This window comes from Oncorhynchus kisutch, linkage group LG24, assembly GCF_002021735.2.
Source record: "Oncorhynchus kisutch isolate 150728-3 linkage group LG24, Okis_V2, whole genome shotgun sequence".
Lineage (NCBI taxonomy): Eukaryota > Metazoa > Chordata > Actinopteri > Salmoniformes > Salmonidae > Oncorhynchus > Oncorhynchus kisutch.
In genome coordinates this window covers 40903572-40929972 of record NC_034197.2, presented here as the reverse complement: position 1 = coordinate 40929972, position 26401 = coordinate 40903572, and the positions used below count along the sequence as shown (strand labels likewise).

The 26401-nt window shown below is 46.0% G+C and overlaps 3 protein-coding genes across 5 annotated transcripts in view; 1 reads left to right on the top strand and 2 right to left on the bottom strand.

Annotated features, from left to right (window-relative positions):
* Positions 1-9079, bottom strand: part of LOC109879797 (arginine-glutamic acid dipeptide repeats protein) — a 327004-nt gene extending 317925 nt beyond the window's left edge. For both annotated transcript variants that reach the window (XM_031803817.1, XM_031803818.1), the window contains exon 1: positions 8778-9079. The gene's annotated coding sequence lies outside the window, so the exon portion shown is untranslated. The remainder of the gene's footprint in view (positions 1-8777) is intronic.
* LOC116356913 (keratin-associated protein 9-1-like) lies at positions 3190-4275 on the top strand. The gene is made up of 2 exons (XM_031803670.1): positions 3190-3759; positions 4270-4275. The coding sequence occupies exons 1-2, from the start codon at positions 3190-3192 to the stop codon at positions 4273-4275; spliced, it is 576 nt and encodes a 191-aa protein (XP_031659530.1).
* A 4039-nt stretch (positions 9080-13118) lies between the features above and the next one.
* The window catches only part of LOC109884890 (alpha-enolase), a 39699-nt gene continuing 26416 nt past the window's right edge, over positions 13119-26401 (bottom strand). For both annotated transcript variants that reach the window (XM_031804422.1, XM_031804423.1), the window contains exons 6-12: positions 21794-21927; positions 20692-20914; positions 17076-17273; positions 15916-16117; positions 15373-15481; positions 14401-14459; positions 13119-13736 (exon numbers count right to left, since the gene is read on the bottom strand). In XM_031804422.1, coding sequence (XP_031660282.1) covers positions 13673-13736; positions 14401-14459; positions 15373-15481; positions 15916-16117; positions 17076-17273; positions 20692-20914; positions 21794-21927 — 989 coding nt within the window. In that variant the 3' untranslated portion in view covers positions 13119-13672. The remainder of the gene's footprint in view (positions 13737-14400; positions 14460-15372; positions 15482-15915; positions 16118-17075; positions 17274-20691; positions 20915-21793; positions 21928-26401) is intronic.

The following is a 26401-nucleotide window of genomic DNA, read 5'->3' as shown; positions in this document are numbered from 1 at the left end:
TCTAGTGCCCCAGACTACACTACAGGGGGGGGGTCATCCTTTCTAGTGCCCCAGACTACACTACAGGGGGGGGGGTCATCCTTCTAGTGCCCCAGACTACACTACAGGGGGGGGGGGGGGGTCATCCTTCTAGTGTCCCAGACTACACTACAGGGGGGGGGGGGTCATCCTTCTAGTGTCCCAGACTACACTACGGGGGGGGGGGGGGGGGTCATCCTTCTAGTGTCCCAGACTACACTACAGGGGGGGGGGGGGTCATCCTTCTAGTGTCCCAGACTACACTACAGGGGGGGGTCATCCTTCTAGTGTCCCAGACTACACTACAGGGGGGGTCATCCTTCTAGTGTCCCAGACTACACTACAGGGGGGGTCATCCTTCTAGTGTCCCAGACTACACTACAGGGGGAGGGGGGGGGGGGTCATCCTTCTAGTGTCCCAGACTACACTACAGGGGGGGGGGGGGTCATCCTTCTAGTGTCCCAGACTACACTACAGGGGGGGGGGGGGGGGGTCATCCTTCTAGTGTCCCAGACTACACTACAGGGGGGGTCATCCTTCTAGTGTCCCAGACTACACTACAGGGGGGGTCATCCTTCTAGTGTCCCAGACTACACTACAGGGGGAGGGGGGGGGGGGGGTCATCCTTCTAGTGTCCCAGCCTACACTACAGGGGGGGGGTCATCCTTCTAGTGCCCCAGACTACACTACAGGGGGGGGGGGGGGGGTCATCCTTCTAGTGTCCCAGACTACACTACAGGGGGGGGGGGTCATCCTTCTAGTGTCCCAGACTACACTACAGTAAAGGGGGGGGGGTCATCCTTCTAGTGTCCCAGACTACACTACAGGGGGGGGGGGGGGTCATCCTTCTAGTGTCCCAGACTACACTACAGAGGGGGGGGGTTCATCCTTCTAGTGTCCCAGACTACACTACAGGGGGGGGGTCATCCTTCTAGTGCCCCAGACTACACTACAGGGGGGGGGGTCATCCTTCTAGTGCCCCAGACTACACTACAGGGGGGGGGGTCATCCTTCTAGTGCCCCAGACTACACTACAGGGGGGGGGGGGGGGTCATCCTTCTAGTGTCCCAGACTACACTACAGGGGGGGGGGGGTCATCCTTCTAGTGTCCCAGACTACACTACAGGGGGGGGGGGGGGTCATCCTTCTAGTGCCCCAGACTACACTACAGGGGGGGGGGTCATCCTTCTAGTGCCCCAGACTACACTACAGGGGGGGGGGGGGGGGTCATCCTTCTAGTGTCCCAGACTACACTACAGGGGGGGGGGGTCATCCTTCTAGTGTCCCAGACTACACTACAGGGGGGGGGGGGGGGTCATCCTTCTAGTGCCCCAGACTACACTACAGGGGGGGGGGGGGGGTCATCCTTCTAGTGTCCCAGACTACACTACAGGGGGGGGGGGGGGTCATCCTTCTAGTGTCCCAGACTACACTACAGTAAAGGGGGGGGGGGTCATCCTTCTAGTGTCCCAGACTACACTACAGGGGGGGGGGGGGGTCATCCTTCTAGTGTCCCAGACTACACTACAGAGGGGGGGGTTCATCCTTCTAGTGTCCCAGACTACACTACAGGGGGGGGGGTCATCCTTCTAGTGCCCCAGACTACACTACAGGGGGGGGGGTCATCCTTCTAGTGCCCCAGACTACACTACAGGGGGGGGGTCATCCTTCTAGTGCCCCAGACTACACTACAGGGGGGGGGGGGGGGTCATCCTTCTAGTGTCCCAGACTACACTACAGGGGGGGGGGGTCATCCTTCTAGTGTCCCAGACTACACTACAGGGGGGGGGGGGGGGTCATCCTTCTAGTGTCCCAGACTACACTACAGGGGGGGGGGGGTCATCCTTCTAGTGTCCCAGACTACACTACAGGGGGGGGGGGGGGGTCATCCTTCTAGTGTCCCAGACTACACTACAGAGGGGGGGGGGTCATCCTTCTAGTGTCCCAGACTACACTACAGGGGGGGTCATCCTTCTAGTGTCCCAGACTACACTACAGGGGGGGTCATCCTTCTAGTGTCCCAGACTACACTACAGGGGGAGGGGGGGGGGTCATCCTTCTAGTGTCCCAGACTACACTACAGGGGGGGGGGGTCATCCTTCTAGTGTCCCAGACTACACTACAGGGGGGGGGGGGGGGGGGTCATCCTTCTAGTGTCCCAGACTACACTACAGGGGGGGGGGGGGTCATCCTTCTAGTGTCCCAGACTACACTACAGGGGGGGGGTCATCCTTCTAGTGTCCCAGACTACACTACAGGGGGGGTCATCCTTCTAGTGTCCCAGACTACACTACAGGGGGGGTCATCCTTCTAGTGTCCCAGACTACACTACAGGGGAGGGGGGGGGGGGGTCATCCTTCTAGTGTCCCAGACTACACTACAGGGGGGGGGGGTCATCCTTCTAGTGTCCCAGACTACACTACAGGGGGGGGGGGGGGGTCATCCTTCTAGTGTCCCAGACTACACTACAGGGGGGGTCATCCTTCTAGTGTCCCAGACTACACTACAGGGGGGGTCATCCTTCTAGTGTCCCAGACTACACTACAGGGGGAGGGGGGGGGGGGGGTCATCCTTCTAGTGTCCCAGACTACACTACAGGGGGGGGGGGGGTCATCCTTCTAGTGTCCCAGACTACACTACAGGGGGGGGGGGGGGGTCATCCTTCTAGTGTCCCAGACTACACTACAGGGGGGGGGGTCATCCTTCTAGTGTCCCAGACTACACTACAGGGGGGGGGGGGTCATCCTTCTAGTGTCCCAGACTACACTACAGGGGGGGGGGGGGGTCATCCTTCTAGTGTCCCAGACTACACTACAGGGGGGGGGGGGGGGGTCATCCTTCTAGTGTCTTCTTGTTGGTTTGACAGAACTATTCACAGTTGAGCTCGTTCAGTTTAGCAAATTTTGTATACGTTTTTTTTTTGTCAAGGGAGGCCAGATGGTCGCTGGCTTCGCTTGCCTTCAATGCTACGGGCGGCAACAATGTCATCCTCTTTATGACCAGACAGCATCAGATAGATGGCCTACAGGTAGAGAGACCCAACTCAATATACTTGAAAATTACTCAAATCAAATCAATCAAAACTGTGTGTAATTAGAGGTGGACCGATTAATCAGGGCCCATTTCAGGTTTTCATAATAAATCGGTGATGGGCCTTTTTGGATGTCGATTATGGAAGGTTACATTGCAATCTATGAGGAAACTGAGTGGCAGGCTGACCACACCTGTCTGACCACCTGTCATGTGCTGACCACCTGTCATGTGCTGACCACCTGTCATGTGCTGACCACCTGTCTGACCACCTGTCATGTGCTGACCACCTGTCTGACCACCTGTCATGTGCTGACCACCTGTCATGTGCTGACCACCTGTCATGTGCTGACCACCTGTCATGTGCTGACCACCTGTCATGTGCTGACCACCTGTCTGACCACCTGTCATGTGCTGACCACCTGTCATGTGCTGACCACCTGTCATGTGCTGACCACCTGTCTGACCACCTGTCATGTGCTGACCACCTGTCATGTGCTGACCACCTGTCATGTGCTGACCACCTGTCATGTGCTGACCACCTGTCTGACCACCTGTCATGTGCTGACCACCTGTCTGACCACCTGTCATGTGCTGACCACCTGTCTGACCACCTGTCATGTGCTGACCACCTGTCATGTGCTGACCACCTGTCATGTGCTGACCACCTGTCATGTGCTGACCACCTGTCATGTGCTGACCACCTGTCATGTGCTGACCACCTGTTATGCTAGCATTAAACTTCTTATAAAAAAACTATCAATCTTCACATAATCAGTAGTTAACGACACATGGTTGATGATATTACTAGGTTAACTAGCTTGTCCTGCGTTGCATATAATCGATGCGGTGCCTGTTCATTTATCATCGAATCACAGCCTACTTCAACTTCGCCAAACGGGGGATGATTTAATAACAAAAGCGCGTTTCACAAATGTACCTAACCATAAACATCAATGCCTTTCTAAAAATCAATACACAGAAGTACATATTTTTAAACCTGAATATTTAGTTAAAAGAAATTCATGTTAGCATGCTTATTTGAGACTAAATAGATGTCATTTGTATTATATTAAAAGTGTTCATTCAGAATTGTTGTAATTGTCATTATTTGTATATATATATATATAAAAAGGTAGATTATTTGGTATCGGCTTTTTTAGGTCCTCCAATAATCGGTATCAGTATTGAAAAATCCTACAATCGGTCAACCTCTTGTAGACATGATAGCGGATTAAATCAATGCTAATATAACATGACGTTTAGCACGCATTAATTTGCATCAAGCCTGTCTTGAGTGTTTGGCCATAAATTCCCATCCAGATGGTCCGTTTCTTGACTGTGTCGAACTCACTCATAATAAATCACCTAAATTAAATATAAAAACAGTCAGAGAGTATCTAAAATCCCCCAAAACGAGAGTCTTCTTTCTTTTGTACATTTTGACGGCGAGGACATTTTCAGTGCGATCCCAGGACCTCGCTGAAGACCAAATACGTCCCCCCACGCAAAATGAGTCTAACACCCCTGGCATGAATTGGCAATTAGACATGAAGCCTTTCAGATATTGATGGACTAGCCTACATTTGGTAGACTGATCTGTAATCACTACAAAACAAGCCAGGAAAACCCTTGGGAAACGGTCAGAGAAGAAGACGGCCCTTAGTGAGCTTTCTGGGAGAAAACAGATTCCATCGTGTTTTGCACCACAGGTCAAACAACACAGGCATGTTAGTGGCAAAAATACCTTCCTGTCAACATGGGTAGAAGGGTGCTGATTGGATAGCCACAGTAGTACAACACGACAGCGGTAGGGCTGGCACAGTTTACTGTATAACCAACGGTTGTGTAACCATTTTACACAACAGCTGGCTGAAGACGGGACAGGCCTAGGCTTTCATGCGTCTGTTTCTGCGATAACAATGGATGAAATTATGAAACTGACGTTGCCCCATTCTAAAACTAGCAAGGCGTTGCAGCGAACTATGAATGAGAATGAGCTTGAAACCGCTAACCTCTGGCAATTTGACAGGTAAACTCACGATGGCTGCCTGGTATTGTGATGCAATCATTTCCATGGTAATGTAGAATGTTCATTTAAAATGATGGTAAATTAGGTGGCTCATGCAATGGAATGAACTAAATATAAACTCAACATGTAAATCTTGGTCCCATGTTTCATGAGAAAAAAACTTTTTCTCTCAAATGTTGTGGACAAATGTGTTTACATCCCTGTTAGTGAGCATTTCTCCCATTGCCAAGATAAACCATCCACTTGACAGTTGTGGCATATCAAGAAGCTGATTAAAACAGCACGATCATTACACAGGTGCACCTTGTGCTGGGGACAATAAAAGGCCACAGATGTCTACAGAAAGAAAGAAAGAGTTTGTGTGTGTCTCATTCCTGCCAGTGTGCCAGGCCTGTCTCTCAGCCCAATGTCTTAAAACAACACATGAGAAGCACTGCAACAGCCAATTACTCTTGGTTGTTGGCATGACCAGAAACAAAAAACATATTTTGAGGAGAACAATGACAGACAAACAGAGACAGACAGCGAGAGAGAGCGAGAAGCCTGCTTGTCTTGTGAGAGTACATTGTGCTGCCTGCCTATCAGTATGGAATGACAGATACATCTTGTAATAAATGTTCAGCACTTGAACAGACCCATCAAGAGATCTTTGACGGGAACATTGTAAATTAATGATCTGGACAAAGGAACGTTGTCCTACAAGGTAACAATGTAACCAGGCAGATAAACAGAGAGAAAAAAACAAACGATTTTCCAAACACTCGACGTTTGAGGGACAAAAAAAACAAAGCAAGATTATTCATGCGGCCCAACCATATCAAGTGCAGTCTCTATGTGTGTAGAGGATTTCACTGAAGCACTGGTGATAGAAGAACATTTCAATGCTAATAAATAAACCATCTAAAGAAGCCTAGTACTGGAATGTTAAACAGTCAATCCTCTGCTGAATTACCCTGTATCATCTAAGAGTCTAACAGAATCACTTCATACATACCAAGACTCCATTTCAATGGAGAAATAGCCCACTTTAATAATAATATATAAATGTAGCCTATTTATGAAGACTTTAAAAAAAAATGTTTACAACAGTTGTCACAAAGTGCTTTCACCGTACAGGGATTCTTCAAATCCCTAACAAGAAAATAAAAACAATAAGAACCTAACAGAGAGAGAGAAGAAGAAAAAGAAAATGTCTCCTTCAATTTCAAAACATATGTTCATAGATGGTGGAGAATATGTTACCTCTCTCACTGCAACTCTCTGACTCACTGGACTTCCACTGAGACTAACCATAATGCTGGTATTATCTTACGGACAATGCTGAGGAGGGGAAGATGTTTCTGAAGAGAGATCTAGGTGAAGCAAAGAAACAGCACGCTGCCTGACTGCATACGAACACCCCCCCCCCCCCCCCCCCCCCCCCCCCCCCCCATCCTGCCTTTTGACAAATCAACTAACAAAGACTTGTCACAGCAGCACAGTGAATAATTAGGTGTACACTGTGAATAAATAGGCCTACCCAGGGAATAAAATATAGGCCTACCCAGGGAATAAAATATAGGCCCACCCAGGGAATAAAATAGGCCCACCCAGGGAATAAAATAGGCACTCCCAGGGAATAAAATAGGCACTCCCAGGGAATAAAATAGGCACTCCCAGGGAATAAAATAGGCACTCCCAGGGAATAAAATAGGCACTCCCAGGGAATAAAATATAGGCCCTCCCAGGGAATAAAATATAGGCCCTCCCAGGGAATAAAATAGGCACTCCCAGGGAATAAAATAGGCACTCCCAGGGAATAAAATAGGCACTCCCAGGGAATAAAATAGGCACTCCCAGGGAATAAAATAGGCACTCCCAGGGAATAAAATAGGCACTCCCAGGGAATAAAATAGGCACTCCCAGGGAATAAAATAGGCACTCCCAGGGAATAAAATAGGCACTCCCAGGGAATAAAATAGGCACTCCCAGGGAATAAAATAGGCACTCCCAGGGAATAAAATAGGCACTCCCAGGGAATAAAATAGGCACTCCCAGGGAATAAAATAGGCACTCCCAGGGAATAAAATAGGCACTCCCAGGGAATAAAATAGGCACTCCCAGGGAATAAAATAGGCACTCCCAGGGAATAAAATAGGCACTCCCAGGGGATCCTCAGTCAGACAAACACTTCATAGGCAAAGCCTTCCCAGTTGTATGTCAACACCATCATTCCCTGCTCTCCCAGCTGCCATTCCCACTCAAATCAATCCTTAAACAATTACAAATGACCTTCTTGGGTGAATGTGAAGTGTTCTTCTCTCCAGACGTTCATCAGATTAATCCTATTCAGTCAGCAGACATCTAGGCTAACCAAACAAAATGCCTTGTGCAACGGTAGACAGACATTTACAGGACCCTTGCATGCCTATTTAACAGTGTGTGTGTGTGTGTGTGTTACTGAACAGAATGGTCCCAGACAGTACACTTCAATCAATGTTTATGGTGAAAACACCACCACTCTTATTCCAACTGAGAAGCAGTGGCTCTACAATCACATCTGTGTTTTACACAGAGAGCAACGAGAGACCAAACTAAAATGATTGATCTACTGTCCTCCTGACAGTACAGTAAAAGAGCCAAACATGGGGTGGAAGAATTCATGGTGTTTTATATCAACTTGTAAGAAAGAACATGTATAATTTGATCACAGTTGCAGTTCCTTATGTTGAGAACACATCCAGTACACAGCAATCACTTTTCACATCAAATTTGCCATATGCTTGTTGTGGCAACATTCAGAGGACAAAAAACGACGACGACGACACAAACAACTAGCTAGAGATTAAAAGGTACCAAGCAGGCAACTCTTACCCTAAAATGAACGGTGTTTTTTTAAATGATGACCCTAAATCTGAATTTAGAGAAATCACAGATTTCGCTAACAGTTTGCTAGTGAACGAGTCTTGTCTAGAAGCTGCAACATTCTCCTTGACAGTTCTGTCATTGTTACCTAGCTAGCTAATTAGCTTAGCTATGCTAACTGCTATGATAATTAGCGTATCTAAAAAAACTATTGTCTGGTCAAATCAACCTTTCAAATGGAGCAATCTGCTTCGAATAACTAACATTATCGTGCTTTTGCTAAAGTTACTTCTTACAATTATTTTTCTGGGTAGCTGGCTAGCTAGCTATGTTAGATAGCATAGCTAGTTGGCTTGCTAGCTAACTATTGGTAGGTGCAATGTATCTGGTTAGCTCGTTACCTAGCTAGCTAACACTTGCTAACGTTAGCCTGTCTGGTTGAGTTGATTTAGCAACGTTAGCTTGCTACAGCTGACAAGCTTAGAGATAATATATGATGGGTGAGGTGGCTAATTGCCACTGTAGGATCATCCAGATGATCTCAAAGACAAAAAAAGGCAAATAATTGTCAACAAATGCTAAGGCTTTGATTGCTAGCAAGCTAGTTAGCTGCTATTAGCTAACATTAGCTTTGTGACATTTAGTTAACATCATCACCACACACCAAAGACCCAATGACCCATCATGATAATTCGTGATACAACTTTAAAGAAGCTAACTAGCTACATAAGCTAGCAAGATAACATTACTTGTTTGATTTGCCATCACACCCCCCCCCCAACCCCTTTTTATTCGTGAACATCAAAGCAGGAGTATAACCTAATAAGACAGCAACAGCTATTGCAACACTTACCTTGGAGGGCTTGTTTTACACCATCTGTGATTTGTTTGAGATTTGACTGCAACAACAACAAACAATAGCTCAGACAGCTAGCTAGCCAGGGGAGTAGCTAGCCTAGCTAGGCAGCCACAAGCCACTGGGGTGGGGGGTGGGGGGACTAATAATAAAAACGCAACTGACCGCGTTTGATAATTCTGTCATAAAATGATGGAGTATGGAGTAAAGAGGGACTAATCGGTGTCGGACTATTTTCTCTTCAGTTAGCTAAAGAGACATAGCGTGGGGAGAAGCAACACCAAGCATGACACCCCCACTTCTTCATCTTTGGATGTGGTGATTGGGCATTCCATCTACTGGTGAATTAGCGCCATCTACTGTAAAACTGGGAATGAGAAATTCCAAGACCGTGACCACGGCTTTCATACTCTGATGTATCAATGCCATTGATGTGTATACACCGAGTGGACAAAACAATAGGAACACCTTTCTTATATTGAGTTGTACCCCCCCTTTTGCTCTCAGAACGGCCTCAATTCGTCCAGGCATGGACTCAAACAAGGTGTTGAAAGCATTCCACAGGGATGCTGGCCGATGTTGACTCCATTGCTTCCCACAGTTGTGTCAAGTTGGTTGAATGTCATTTGGGTAGTGGATCACTCTTGATACACACGTGAAGAACCCATCAGGGTTGCAGTTATTGACACACTTCAACCGGTACGCTTAGCACCTACTACCATACCCTGTTCCAAGGCACTTTACAGTGCATTCGAAAAGTATTCAGACCCCTTGACTTTCTCCACATTTTGTTATGTTACAGCCAAATTCTAAAATTGATTAAATGTATTTTATCTCATCAATCTATACACAATACCCCATCATGACAAAGTGTAAACATGATTTTAGAAATGTTTGCAAATTTATACAAAAATATATACCTTATTTACAGTATTCAGACACTTTGATATCTGACTCAAAATTGAGCTCATGTGCATCCTGTTTCCATTGATCATCCTTGAGATGTTTCTACAACTTGATTGGAGTCCACCTGTGGTAAATTCAATTGATTGGACATGATTTGGAAAGGCACACACCTGTCTATATAAGGTCCCGCAGTTGACAGTGCATGTCAGAGCAAAAACCAAGCCATGAGGTCAAAGGAATTGTCCGTAGAGCGCTGAGATAGGATTGTGTTGCGGCACAGATCTGGGGAATGGTACCAAAACATTTCTACAGCATTGAAGATCCCCAAAAACACAGTGGCCTCCATCATTCTTAAATAGAAGTTTGGAACCACCAAGACTTTTCCTAGAGCTGTCCGCCCAGCCAAACGGGGGAGAAGGGCCATGGTCAGGGAGGTGACCAAGAACCAATTGTCACTCTGACAGAGCTCTAAAGTTCCTCTGTGGAGATGGGAGAACCTTCCAGAAGGACAACCATCTCTGGTGGTGGCATCTCTGGTGCTGGCAGCATCATTGGGTGGGGATGTTTTTCAGCAGCAGGGACTGGGAGACAGGATCAAGGGAACGATGAACGGAGAAAAGTACAGAGAGATCCTTGATGAAAATCTTCTCCAGAGCACTCAGGACCTCAGACTGGGGTGAAGCTTCACCTTCCAACAGGACAACGACCCTAAGCCCACAGCAAAGACAACACAGGATAAGTCGCTGAATGTCCATGAGTGGCCCAGCCAGAGCCCCGACTTGAACCCGATCGAACATCTCTAGAGAGACCTGAAAATAGCTGTGCTGCAACACTCCCCATCCAACCTGACAGAGCTTGAGAGGATCTGCAGAGAAGAATGGGAGAAACTCTCCAAATACAGGTGTACCAGATTTATAGCGTACTCGCTGCCAAAGGTGCTTCAACAAAGTACTGAGTAAAGGGTCTTAATCCTTATGTAAATGTAACATTTCTCATGGCTACCCATGTGTTTCCATGCAAATATAAAGTTTATTTGGTAAGTAATAAATGTATTTTAAGCATTCATGATTTGATTAAATGTAATATATGCTCTTGTTAAAAATATGAAATGGTATTACATTTGGTGAAGAGCACATTATGACTTGTTTAGGACTCGAAACTCAAAGTTTAGGACTTGCGACTTGACTTGATACTTGACGGTCTTGACTTGAGACTTGACCCGGACTTGCCTGTCTTGACTTGGGACTTGAGTGCTAAGACTTGAGACTTACTCGTGACTCGTAAAAACAATGACTTGGTCACAGCTTTCAATAACATTTTTTTGTTTCAGAATGCAGTAAGTAGACACGGTTTAACAAATCAATTAATTATAAAGCCCTTCAACAAAAGCCTGTACAGGCTGCTCGTGTACCCACTATAATAACTTGGCCCTATTTAAAAACCGGTCGTTTGGATCGTGGATGCTGAACGGACGAGCAGTGTTCCAAGCAGTGATGTATCGGACGTCACAGATAACAGTTACATCTAAAACATATCACTACGCCTCCATAAGAATATCATGTTGCTGTGCCAACCATCTCTTATATTGACCTCAACTCGCACATTCTTTCCTGCACACTTCCAGCCTAGCATCTAGCATTTAGTTTGGTACAGCAGGCGGGGTTAATATAAACCTCGCTGTCTGCCTTGTCTGTAGTTAGGTTATTAAGTTACATAGTGACATGTTTACACACATCATTGGTGACATAAAAATGAATTTAAAGTAATCTGGATCAGCGATGTAATCAAAACGTCATGCAACATTTTTGTGTCAAGTCATATTATGTAAGATTTGATATGTTGACATATTTTTTTATAAAGGTGAAGTTAAAAAGACAATGTATTATCCATTTACACGTACATGTACTGTACGTTGTATATCAAAAGAAAAATCTTAAACTAAGATAAACAGAGACCTCTAGTGGTACATTTGACTTCAATCAGTGGTAGGAGCATAGTGGTACTTCATGGCAGTAACCACCAGGGAGTGTATGACTCAAAGAATAACAGATGGAAGCGCAGCTCTCAAACAAGCGAGGGGTTGATCAGTGTTTACAGATTTTCCACAACGGAGATTATTCAGATTTTCCCAAATTCTGCCTTTTTATGTTTCTGTCCTTGAATCAAATCTGTCTTGGAAAAACACATCAATAAGACCCATTTCCTTACTGAAAGGCAGTTGATTGCGCTACCTCACTATGAGACGTTGTAGCAGTCCCTGTATCACAGGAGGTTGGTGGCACCTTAATTGGTTAGGACGGGCTCGTGCTAATGACTGAAGTGGAATCAGTGGAACGTTTATAAAATACTTCAAACACGTGGTATCCAAGTGTTTGATGCCATTCCATTGGCTCCGTTCCAGACATTATTATGAGCCGTTTCACTGCTCCTAAAAACGGAAATATAAACAGTGCAGACTGTTTGCCTCTTGCTTCATATGATCTATATAAGGATAATGAAATATATACAGTTAATCAATGGTGGCAGCATGGTCTATACACTTCCGCAAAGGAATTAACTTCCAGCCTCCATGGGCAAGCAGCCCCATGCATGTAGTGTAATGCTGCTGACTGAGCATCCATCTCGGCAGGGCTCAGTCAGACCTGGGTTCAACAACTATTGAACAAACTTTTATCAGGGCTTGATTGAGCTTGTCTGGCGAAATGGAACCAATAGAATAGTCTCAACTTCTAGCTGTCAGAGGCAGCAGGTAGCCTAGTGGTTAGAGTGTTGGGCTGGTAACCAAATCTCCGAGCTGACAAGGTAAAATATCTGTTGTTTTGCCCCTGAACAAGGCAGTTAACCTGCTGTAGGCTGTCATTGTAAATAAGAATTTGTTCTTAACTGACTTTTGTGTAAAAAATAAAATAAAAAACCAGACCATCTGGTAATCTAGGCAGACTGCAGGAAACACAGTCTTTCTGAGATCTCAAATAGTATTTAAACCCAGGTCTGTAACTCACAGGCCCTTCAAGCTGTCCTTCTTACCACAGGCTCATGTTACTGCTGCTCTCTGGCAGTTACAATTACAACATAGATGGCTAGGGACTTCACAGCAGACACACTTATTAACAGGCCTCAGGTCTGTTCTCCCAATTAAAACCCCTTGAAGGGCCTGTGAGTTCTCCCACGTATAAACAGGACTCAGGTCTGTTCTCCCAATTAAAACCATTATACCTCCCACTTATAAACAGGCCTCAGGTCTGTTCTCCCACATATAAACAGGCCTCAGGTTAAAACCATTATCATTTAAAAAGGAAAACAAGCTTTTCAGTAAAAAAAAAAAGTAATGTTGGTAACTATGAATGCCTTCTGGGTCCAGAATGATTTCAGTGTCACTGAAGTTTGTGTTTACAGGAATTTACAGATTATATAACAAGAAAGCACACAGAATGACTGTCTGTTTCATCGGTTTATTTCGGGTAATTCTGCCAGGGCTTACAGTAGCAACACGAGAACTTCTCTTCAGAGGTGACACATACAGTCCTCTGTCTGTCCTGTCCAATAACAGCACAGTGCTAAACTTACAGAAGCTCTCCACTAGAATAATAGTACTCATAGGTGACAACCAAGAATCACTACAACTCACAAGAAGCAAAAACAAACATCTCTCATCGTCACGCGATAAGGTTACACTGACACAAAAACAAACATCTCTCATCGTCACGCGATAAAGTTACACTGACACAAAGAACACAAGGAGTCATAGAGGTTAGGTTGGTGGCGGTGCATTACGGTCAGTGCAGGACAAGTTAGATCAGTAGGGTTTCCTAACGTGCTAACGGAACCACAGACTTGGACATTGGGGTTTAATGTCAATGCCACTCCATATTCCTTCCTCTGGACAGGGCGGTGCGTAGAGACCTAGCGTGCCTTTTATGTGGTGGTGTTTACTGTACTTATGCAGGATGAAAACACGAAGGGCCCAAGTGAGACGTTGAACCTCCTTAGATTGGGTGTCTGAAGTTCTGGCCAGCAAAGACAGCTTTGTCTCCAAGCTCCTCCTCAATCCTATGGGAAGGGAAGTCAGATATTCAATTTGGATGAAGGTTTCAACAGATGGGAGTACTACAATAGCCTACTATTATCCTTGATAATGGCATATTAAGATGAGTGATATAGAGCTCGCCAGCTTGTAGCCCTAAAAACCAGTAATGAGTTACTTCTGGTTGGTTCAGTCATTCCTATGGGGAAAATAAATGGGGAAAAGAGTAGGTGTTGTGGGATAGACGACGATAATAAGGTCTGAGGTAAACACAGGCTTAAGAGATCTGACCTCTGTGAATGATGAAGACTTCATGTTTTGTTCTATGAGATAATATCAGTCAGTTAACATGACCTCTGTGAATGATGAAGACTTCATGTGAGCTTCAGAATTCACAAAAAAAGTGACGTTAGCTGATGTAGCTTATCTCATAGAACAAAATGTATACGATCTCCTAAACCTGTGTTTACCTCAGACCTTATATTCAGGGATTACCCAAAAACCCTGTAAAAACACCATTCATTTCCCAACAGGAAGTGCCTAAAAAAAGAAGCCATTATACTGCTCTCTATTTGGGCCAAATATACACCTTTTAAGTCAAAGGATATTTCTAATGAAGAACACATGACATAATATTACTAGTGACAATATTTTATACAACTGAGTTAAGAGTTTAAAGACGGCGCTCACCTGAGCAGCTGGTTGTACTTAGCCAGACGCTCAGATCTGCATGGGGCACCGGTCTTGATCTGGAGAAGGACACAGCATATCAGTTATTTAAGTTGTCTGGAACAGAGCATACCACAGCATATCAGTTATTTAAGTTGTCTGGAACAGAGCATACCACAGCATATCAGTTATTTAAGTTGTCTGGAACAGAGCATACCACAGCATATCAGTTATTTAAGTTGTCTGGAACAGAGCATACCACAGCATATCAGTTATTTAAGTTGTCTGGAACAGAGCATACCACAGCATATCAGTTATTTAAGTTGTCTGGAACAGAGCATACCACAGCATATCAGTTATTTAAGTTCACCGGAACACAACATTTCAGTTAATAAAGTTCACCGGAACACCAGGTATCAATACATCATTATTTCCAGGAAAAGCTGACGCTGAAAAAAACTATGGTGAGAATAAAGCAATGCTCTCATGACAGAACTCTCAGTGGGATCACAACATGACAGAACTCTCAGTGGGATCACAACATGACAGAACTCTCAGTGGGATCACAACACGACGGAACTCTCAGTGGGATCACAACACGACGGAACTCTCAGTGGGATCACAACACGACGGAACTCTCAGTGGGATCACAACACGACAGAACTCTCAGTGGGATCACAACACGACAGAACTCTCAGTGGGATCACAACACGACAGAACTCTCAGTGGGATCACAACACGACAGAACTCTCAGTGGGATCACAACACGACAGAACTCTCAGTGGGATCACAACACGACAGAACTCTCAGTGGGATCACAACACGACAGAACTCTCTGTGGGATCACAACACGACAGAACTCTCAGTGGGATCACAACACGACAGAACTCTCAGTGGGATCACCAGTATTAAAATCTGCTTCATTAAATAAATGTAATTTTGATAAAAAGTGATCTAATTAAATCTGTAATGTGATGAGAAGGTGTATCCTACCTGTCCAGTGCAGAGACCGACGACCAGGTCAGCGATGAAAGTGTCCTCGGTCTCCCCAGAGCGATGGCTGACCATCACCCCCCAGCCATTGGTCTGGGCCATTTTGCAGCTACACAGGAAACAGCGAACACATGCATTAGCTAGTACAGAAACTTACACATACATACCACAGGAGGCTGGTGGCACCTTAATTGGGGAGGACGGGCTCGTGGTAATGGCTGGAGCGGAATGGGTGTGAAATGGTAACAAATACATCAAACACATGGTTTCCATGGTTTCCACATTCTATTTGCTGCGTTCCGGACATTATTATGAGCTGTTCTCCACTCAGCAGCCTCCACTGATAAACCCATCTGGGGACATTGGGTGTAACACCCAGGTCCACATTAACATCCACTACGTTTTCTCCATTCATCAGTCTCCCTACCTTCAGCGCTGTCTGAAACAATGGCAACAAAATGGCTGCCAGTGGAGTGACACTCCACTCAGTGATGGAATCAGGCTGAACCAAAAATGGCCGTCTGTGTGTGGACAGTTACTCACGCCTGCAGGGACTCTGTGACTGAGCCGATCTGGTTGACCTTGAGCAGCAGGCAGTTGCAGGCCTTGTCGGCCACACCCTTGGCGATGCGCTTGGGGTTGGTGACGGTCAGATCATCACCCACCACCTGGATGCTGGTCTCAGCCGTGAACTTGGACCATGCCGCCCAGTCATCCTGGTCGAAGGGATCCTCAATGGACACCACTGTAGAAGACAGAGGAGAAGGGTTGCAAAAAGAGCCATGCAACTCTAAAGCCTAAATGACTGAAATTACAAATGTGAATGGGTAAGAGGGTGCACTATGGGTAAGAGGGTGCACTATGGGTAAGAGGGTGCACTATGGGTAAGAGGGTGCACTATGGGTAAGAGGGTGCACTATGGGTAAGAGGGTGCACTATGGGTAAGAGGGTGCACTATGGGTAAGAGGGTGCACTATGGGTAAGAGGGTGCACTATGGGTAAGAGGGTGCACTATGGGTAAGAGGGTGCACTATGGGTAAGAGGGTGCACTATGGGTAAGAGGGTGCACTATGGGTAAGAGGGTGCACTATGGGTAAGAGGGTGCACTATGGGTAAGAGGGTGCACTATGGGTAAGAGGGTGCACTATGGGTAATAGCGTACACTATGGGTAATAGCGTACACTATGGGTAATAGCGTACACTATGGGTAATAGCGTACACTATGGGTAATAGCGTACACTATGGGTAATAGTGTACACTATAGGTAATAGTGTACACTATAGGTGTGTACACTATGGGAATAGAGCTCTGGTCTAAAGTAGTGCACTATATAGGGAATAGAGCTCTGGTCTACAGTAGTGCACTATATAGGGAATAGGGCTCTGGTCTAAAGTAGTGCACTATATAGGGAATAGGGCTCTGGTCTAAAGTAGTGCACTATATAGGGAATAGAGCTCTGGTCTACAGTAGTGCACTATATAGGGAATAGGGCTCTGGTCTAAAGTAGTGCACTATATAGGGAATAGGGCTCTGGTCTAAAGTAGTGCACTATATAGGGAATAGAGCTCTGGTCTAAAGTAGTGCACTACATAGGGAATAGAGCTCTGGTCTAAAGTAGTGCACTATATAAGGAATAGGGCTCTGGTCTAAAGTAGTGCACTATCTAGGGAATAGGGTGGCATTTGGGACACATGAACACCCACCTGGGTAATCCTTGACGAAGCTCTTGTAGAGGTCTCCCAGCTGGTCTGGGGTGATGTAACGGCTGGAGTCGTCAGGTGACTTGAAGTCCAGGTCGTATTTCCCGTCCTTGTAGAACTCGGAGGCGGCCACGTCCATGCCGATCACGATCTTGTCGGTGTAGCCGGCTTTGCTAATGGCTTCCTTCAGCAGCTCCAGAGCTGAGAGGAACATAGATGAATAAGAGATTCCCTCACGCTAAATTATGAGATTTGCTTGGCTTGATATAGGTTTTCTTCGTATTCAAATAGTGTACTATACCATTAACAAAATACAATATTGAGTAGGCTATAATTTGTGGCCAAATCACTTCAAGTAACTTCAAACCTAGTCATTGAACTGATTTGAGTTGATTTTGGTCATGCAATTGATAAGATATTCTTCAGGGAGCTTGCACAATAAATACATGAGTAGGAGAATAAATCCTCAATTATTTTACAGTTTCATCATGACCTCTGCTAAGTGCCCTACTGGGAGTTCTACTATCTTAGCACCTTGACCAATAACCTGGCACTGACCTGGCACTGAGCTACACTGACCTGGCACTTACCTGGCACTGAGCTGCACTGACATGGCACTGAGCTACACTGACCTGGCACTGAGCTACACTGACATGGCACTGAGCTACACTGACCTGGCACTGAGCTGCACTGACATGGCACTGAGCTACACTGACCTGGCACTGAGCTACACTGACATGGCACTGAGCTACACTGACCTGGCAATGAGCTACACTGACCTGGCAATGAGCTACACTGACCTGGCAATGACCTGGCAATGAGCTACACTGACCTGGCACTGAGCTACACTGACCTGGCACTGACCTAGCAATGAGCTACACTGACCTGGCACTGAGCTACACTGACCTGGCACTGAGCTGTACTGACACTGAGCTACACTGACCTGGCACTGAGCTACATTGAGCCACAGTGGCTTCATTCGGTATTGGGTTGAGGTCTTAATTTGGAAACCATCTGTCGCCTCCGGAGCAGCATTCCCAGGCAATGAGTAGAGAGCTCCAGCAACATAGGGTCACTGTGGTGTCAACACTTGGGGAGGTGGAGACTGGAGATGGGGACTGGGGGGAGGTGGAGACTGGAGATGGGGACTGGAGGGAGGTGGAGACTGGAGGGAGGTGGAGACTGAAGATGGAGACTGGAGGGAGGTGGAGACTGAAGATGGAGACTGGAGGGAGGTGGAGACTGAAGATGGGGACTGGGGGAGGTGGAGACTGGAGATGGGGACTGGGGGGGAGGTGGAGACGGGAGATGGAGACTGGGGGGGAGGTGGAGACTGGAGATGGGGACTGGGGGGGAGGTGGAGACTGGAGATGGGGACTGGGGGGGAGGTGGAGACTGGGGGAGGTGGAGACTGGATTGGGGACTGGGGGGAGGTGGAGACTGGAGATGGGGACTGGGGGAGGTGGAGACTGGAGATGGGGACTGGAGATGGGGACTGGAGATGGGGACTGGAGATGGGGACTGGGGGGAGGTGGAGATGGGGACTGGGCGGAGGTGGAGATGGGGACTGGAGATGGGGACTGGGCGGAGGTGGAGATGGGGACTGGGCGGAGGTGGAGATGGGGACTGGAGATGGGAACTGGGGGGAGGTGGAGATGGGGACTGGAGATGGGGACTGGAGATGGGGACTGGGGGAGGTGGAGATGGGGACTGGGGGAGGTGGAGATGGGGACTGGGGGAGGTGGAGATGGGGACTGGGGGAGGTGGAGATGGGGACTGGGGGAGGTGGAGATGGGGACTGGGGGGAGGAGGAGATGGGGACTGGGGGGAGGAGGAGATGGGGACTGGGGGGAGGAGGAGATGGGGACTGGAGGGAGGAGGAGATGGGGACTGGAGAAGGGGACTGGGGGGAGGTGGAGATGGGGACTGGAGATGGGGACTGGGGGGAGGTGGAGATGGGGACTGGAGATGGGGACTGGGGGGAGGTGGAGATGGGGACTGGGCGGAGGTGGAGATGGGGACTGGAGATGGGGACTGGGGGGAGGTGGAGACTGGAGATGGGGACTGGAGGGAGGTGGAGACTGGAGGGAGGTGGAGACTGAAGATGGAGACTGGAGGGAGGTGGAGACTGAAGATGGAGACTGAAGATGGAGACTGGAGGGAGGTGGAGACTGAAGATGGAGACTGGAGGGAGGTGGAGACTGAAGATGGGGACTGGGGGAGGTGGAGACTGGAGATGGGGACTGGGGAGGTGGAGACTGGAGAGAGGTGGAGACTGGAGATGGGGACTGGGGGAGGTGGAGACTGGAGAGAGGTGGAGACTGGAGATGGGGACTGGGGGAGGTGGAGACTGGAGATGGGGACTGGGGGGGAGGTGGAGACGGGAGATGGGGACTGGGGGGGAGGTGGAGACTGGAGATGGGGACTGGGGGGGAGGTGGAGACTGGAGATGGGGACTGGGGGGGAGGTGGAGACTGGGGGAGGTGGAGACTGGAGATGGGGACTGGGGGGAGGTGGAGACTGGAGATGGGGACTGGGGGAGGTGGAGACTGGAGATGGGGACTGGAGATGGGGACTGGAGATGGGGACTGGAGATGGGGACTGGAGATGGGGACTGGGGGGAGGTGGAGATGGGGACTGGGCGGAGGTGGAGATGGGGACTGGAGATGGGGACTGGGCGGAGGTGGAGATGGGGACTGGGCGGAGGTGGAGATGGGGACTGGAGATGGGAACTGGGGGGAGGTGGAGATGGGGACTGGAGATGGGGACTGGAGATGGGGACTGGGGGAGGTGGAGATGGGGACTGGGGGAGGTGGAGATGGGGACTGGGGGAGGTGGAGATGGGGACTGGGGGAGGTGGAGATGGGGACTGGGGGGAGGAGGAGATGGGGACTGGAGGGAGGAGGAGATGGGGACTGGAGAAGGGGACTGGGGGGAGGTGGAGATGGGGACTGGAGATGGGGACTGGGGGGAGGTGGAGATGGGGACTGGAGATGGGGACTGGGGGGAGGTGGAGATGGGGACTGGGCGGAGGTGGAGATGGGGACTGGAGATGGGGACTGGGCGGAGGTGGAGATGGGGACTGGGGGGGGGTGGAGATGGGAACTCAGTGGACATTCCCTCTCAGCTATAAGGCACAGAAGTGTAAGGAAATAATGTTAGCAGCACTACTCATTATCCAACTGAAGTGAAGCTGCAGTGGTGCCATATTGCTGGTCTTGTCTTGGGAAAAGAAAGGTGTTCCTGTTGCAGCTTGGGACAACTGATGCTTTGAAAAGGGCTATACATCCGACTGACTGTCACATCCGACTGACTGTCTGACTGACTGTCAATCTGACTGACTGATTAACTGACTGACTGGTTAACTGATTGGTTAACTGACTGACGCTCATGGTCTCTCCCCGTCCTTGTTCTCCAGGATGTTGGGGGAGAAGCCTCCCTTGTCTTCTACATTGGTGGTATTCCTCCATTTGCCCTCTCTCAACCCCTCCTACCTTCTCTCAACCCATCTCTCCCATTCTCTACCCCTCCCTCTCAACCCCTTTACCCCTTCCTCTCCCCCCTCCCTCTCTCAACCCCTCCATCCCTCAAGCCCTCTAGCCCTCTTTCTCTCTCTTACCTTCCTTGTTTTCCAAGATGTTTGGGGCGAAGCCTCCCTCGTCTCCCACGTTAGTGGCGTCCTGGCCATACTTCTTCTTGATGACGTTCTTCAGGTTGTGGTAGACCTCGGCTCCGATCCTCATGGCCTCCTTGAAGGTGCTGGCTCCTACAGGGAGGATCATGAACTCCTGCATGGCCAGCTTGTTGCCTGCGTGGGATCCTCCGTTGATCACGTTGAAGGCCTTGGACGGAGACAACAGAGGTTTGAGCTTAAGTTTCTAATTACAGTTAACGTCAAGTCATGTTGTAAATATAAGAGGTGGCTCTGTAATTACAGGTAACGTCATGTTGTAAATATAAGAGGTGGCTCTGTAATTACAGTTAACGTCATGTTGTAAATATAAGAGGTGGCTCTGTAATTACAGTTAACGTCTTGTTGTAAATATAAGAGGTGGCTCTGTAATTACAGGTAACGTCATGTTGTAAATATAAGAGGTGGCTCTGTAATTACAGTTAACGTCATGTAATGTTGTAAATATAAGAGGTGGCTCTGTAATTACAGGTAAAGTCATGTTGTAAATATAAGAGGTAGCTCTGTAATTACAGGTAACGTCATGTTGTAAATATAAGAGGTGGCTCTGTAATTACAGTTAACGTCATGTAATGTTGTAAATATAAGAGGTGGCTCTGTAATTACAGGTAACGTCATGTTGTAAATATAAGAGGTGGCTCTGTAATTACAGGTAACGTCATGTTGTAAATATAAGAGGTGGCTCTGTAATTACAGGTAACGTCATGTTGTAAATATAAGAGGTGGCTCTGTAATTACAGGTAACGTCAAGTCAAGTCATGTTGTAAATATAAGAGGTCATTGAGTGAACCACTATTTTGTTTGTTTATTTTATTTCACCTTTTATTTAACCAGGTAGGCCAGTTGAGAACACGTTCTCATTTACAACTATGGGGTGATGAGTAACGTTGTCTGAAACCTGTAGAGTTGTGTTAACTCCCCGAGCCCAGTGCCTAGGCTTTAGCTCGGAGGACTAACGTTATTGGTAGCAGGAGACTGAGATCCGAGCCAAAGTCAGTCACATAAATATACAATCTAAACACAGGCTTACGGGGACGGGTAGGATGACGTCGGGGTTTCCAGCGAGGTCAGCGATGTGACGGTACAGGGGGACACCTTTCTCAGCAGCACCGGCCTTGCACACAGCCAGGGACACGCCCAGGATGGCGTTGGCACCAAACTTAGCTGGGGGGGAGGGGGGGGGGGGGGGAGGAGGTAAGTGCCCATACAGCCCTTTTCTGCCTCTTACTCCTCTCATCTTTGGTTTTAAAAAGTGGTTCCTGGCAGAGTACCAACCCCATGTCTACCAACCCCATGACTAAACTTCACCCTAACCCTTGGTACCAAACTTAGCTGAGGGGGGAACCAAAAGAGAGCCAGTAGTCTATTGTGAATGACTGTTATCATAATTAATAGCTGGCACCCTAAATTAAGATTTAACAGCCAATACAGTGATTTTCTATAAACAGCTTCTATTCTATTTTCTGTATACAGCTTCTATTCTATTTTCTATAAACAGCTTCTATTCTATTTTCTGTATACAGCTTCTATTCTATTTTCTGTATACAGCTTCTATTCTATTTTCTATAAACAGCTTCTATTCTATTTTCTGTATACAGCTTCTATTCTATTTTCTATAAACAGCTTCTATTCTCTTTTCTGTATACAGCTTCTATTCTATTTTCTATAAACAGCTTCTATTCTCTTTTCTGTATACAGCTTCTATTCTCTTTTCTATAAACAGCTTCTATTCTCTTTTCTATAAACAGCTTCTATTCTATTTTCTGTATACAGCTTCTATTCTATTTTCTGTATACAGCTTCTATTCTATTTTCTATAAACAGCTTCTATTCTATTTTCTGTATACAGCTTCTATTCTATTTTCTGTATACAGCTTCTATTCTATTTTCTATAAACAGCTTCTATTCTATTTTCTGTATACAGCTTCTATTCTATTTTCTATAAACAGCTTCTATTCTATTTTCTGTATACAGCTTCTATTCTCTTTTCTGTAAACAGCTTCTATTCTCTTTTCTGTATACAGCTTCTATTCTCTTTTCTATAAACAGCTTCTATTCTCTTTTCTATAAACAGCTTCTATTCTCTTTTCTATATACAGCTTCTATTCTCTTTTCTATAAACAGCTTCTATTCTCTTTTCTATAAACAGCTTCTATTCTCTTTTCTGTATACAGCTTCTATTCTCTTTTCTATAAACAGCTTCTATTCTCTTTTCTGTATACAGCTTCTATTCTCTTTTCTATAAACAGCTTCTATTCTATTTTCTGTATACAGCTTCTATTCTCTTTTCTATAAACAGCTTCTATTCTCTTTTCTGTATACAGCTTCTATTCTCTTTTCTGTATACAGCTTCTATTCTCTTTTCTATAAACAGCTTCTATTCTCTTTTCTGTATACAGCTTCTATTCTCTTTTCTGTATACAGCTTCTATTCTCTTTTCTATAAACAGCTTCTATTCTCTCTTTTCTGTATACAGCTTCTATTCTCTTTTCTGTATACAGCTTCTATTCTCTTTTCTGTATACAGCTTCTATTCTCTTTTCTGTATACAGCTTCTATTCTCTTTTCTGTATACAGCTTCTATTCTCTTTTCTGTATACAGCTTCTATTCTCTTTTCTGTATACAGCTTCTATTCTCTTTTCTATAAACAGCTTCTATTCTCTTTTCTATAAACAGCTTCTATTCTCTTTTCTGTATACAGCTTCTATTCTCTTTTCTATAAACAGCTTCTATTCTCTTTTCTATAAACAGCTTCTATTCTCTTTTCTATAAACAGCTTCTATTCTCTTTTCTATAAACAGCTTCTATTCTCTTTTCTATAAACAGCTTCTATTCTCTTTTCTATAAACAGCTTCTATTCTCTTTTCTATAAACAGCTTCTATTCTCTTTTCTGTATACAGCTTCTATTCTCTTTTCTATAAACAGCTTCTATTCTCTTTTCTGTATACAGCTTCTATTCTCTTTTCTATAAACAGCTTCTATTCTCTTTTCTGTATACAGCTTCTATTCTCTTTTCTGTATACAGCTTCTATTCTCTTTTCTGTATACAGCTTCTATTCTCTTTTCTGTATACAGCTTCTATTCTCTTTTCTGTATACAGCTTCTATTCTCTTTTCTGTATACAGCTTCTATTCTCTTTTCTGTATACAGCTTCTATTCTCTTTTCTATAAACAGCTTCTATTCTCTTTTCTGTATACAGCTTCTATTCTCTTTTCTGTATACAGCTTCTACTCTCTTTTCTATAAACAGCTTCTATTCTCTTTTCTATAAACAGCTTTTATTCTCTTTTCTATAAACAGCTTCTATTCTCTTTTCTATAAACAGCTTCTATTCTCTTTTCTATAAACAGCTTCTATTCTATTTTCTGTATACAGCTTCTATTCTCTTTTCTGTATACAGCTTCTATTCTCTTTTCTATAAACAGCTTCTATTCTCTTTTCTGTATACAGCTTCTATTCTCTTTTCTGTATACAGCTTCTATTCTCTTTTCTGTATACAGCTTCTATTCTCTTTTCTATAAACAGCTTCTATTCTCTTTTCTATAAACAGCTTCTATTCTCTTTACTGTATTCTATTCTCTTCAAGGGGACAACAAAAGCCTATTTGGGGACCTAGTACACTGGTGTGCTGTATATGTAATGTGTAACCAGAATCTCCATGGTAACTCAATGCTGTATATGTAATGTGTAACCAGAATCTCCATGGTAACTCAATGCTGTGTAATGTGTAACCAGAATCTCCATGGTAACTCAATGCTGTATATGTAATGTGTAACCAGAATCTCCATGGTAACTCAATGCTGTATATGCAATGTGTAACCAGAATCTCCATGGTAACTCAATGCTGTGAATGAATAAGGCAGTGTACAGCCGGCAGCTCACCATTTCTACATCTAGATGTAACCCTAACCTATCAGTCCCTAACCCTAACCTATTAGTCCCTAACCTATCAGTCCCTAACCCTAACCTATTAGTCCCTAACCTATCAGTCCCTAACCCTAACCTATTAGTCCCTAACCTATCAGTCCCTAACCCTAACCTATTAGTCCCTAACCTATCAGTCCCTAACCCTAACCTATTAGTCCCTAACCTATTAGTCCCTAACCTATTAGTCCCTAACCCTAACCTATTAGTCCCTAACCTATCAGTCCCTAACCCTAACCTATTAGTCCCTAACCTATCAGTCCCTAACCCTAACCTATTAGTCCCTAACCCTAACCCATCAGTCCCTAACCTATCAGTCCCTAACCTATTAGTCCCTAACCCTAACCTATCAGTCCCTAACCCATCAGTCCCTAACCCATCAGTCCCTATCCCTAACCCATCAGTCCCTAACCTATCAGTCCCTAACCCTAACCTATCAGTCCCTAACCCTAACCTATTAGTCCCTAACACATCAGTCCCTAACCCTAACCTATCAGTCCCTAACCTATCAGTCCATAACACTAACCTATTAGTCCCTAACCCATCAGTCCCTAACCTATTAGTTCCTAACCCTAACCTATTAGTCCCTAACCCTAACCTATTAGTCCCTAAACCATCAGTCCCTAACCCTAACCTATTAGTCCCTAACCCTAACCTATTAGTCCCTAACCCTAACCTATTAGTCCCTAACCCTAACCTATTAGTCCCTAAACCATCAGTCCCTAACCCTAACCTATTAGTCCCTAACACATCAGTCCCTAACCCTAACCTATCAGTCCCTAACCTATCAGTCCCTAACCTATCAGTCCCTAACCTATCAGTCCCTAACCTATCAGTCCCTAACCCTAACCTATCAGTCCCTAACCCTAACTTATCAGTCCCTATGCTTAACCTTAACTTTTTGCTCTGCCTGCTGAATATTCACAACTAATAAATAAGCCAAGAGAAGCAGCTACCATTTTCATCTAAATGAAATGAGAACCATCCACGTAGAACCATCCACGTAGAACCATCCACGTAGAACCATCCACGTAGAACCATCCACGTAGAACCATCCACGTAGAACCATCCACGTAGAACCATCCACGTAGAACCATCCACGTAGAACCATCCACGTAGAACCATCCACGTAGAACCATCCACGTAGAACCATCCACGTAGAACCATCCACGTAGAACCATCCACGTAGTGCTCGTAAAGACTTAGTGACTGCTCTAATCAGCCTTTATCAATTGTTTAAAGTGGGACATACGGTTCGCTAGGCATCCATCACCCAACTATCACTTATGCCTTCATTTTATTTTTTAGACCTTTATTTAACTAAGCAAGTCAGTTAAGAACAGATTCTTATTTTCAATGACGGCCTAGGAACAGTGGGGTAACTGCCTGTTCAGGGGCAGAACGACAGATTTGTACCTTGTCAACAAGGGGATTTGAACTTGCAACCTTCCGGTTACTAGTCCAACACTCTAACCGCTAGGCTACCCTGCCGCCTCTACACTCTAACCACTAGGCTACCCTGCCGCCTCTACACTCTAACCACTAGGCTACCCTGCCGCCTCTACACTCTAACCACTAGGCTACCCTGCCGCCTCTACACTCTAACCACTAGGCTACCTGCCGCCTCTACACTCTAACCACTAGGCTACCCTGCCTCCTCTACACTCTAACCACTAGGCTACCCTGCCGCCTCTACACTCTAACCACTAGGCTA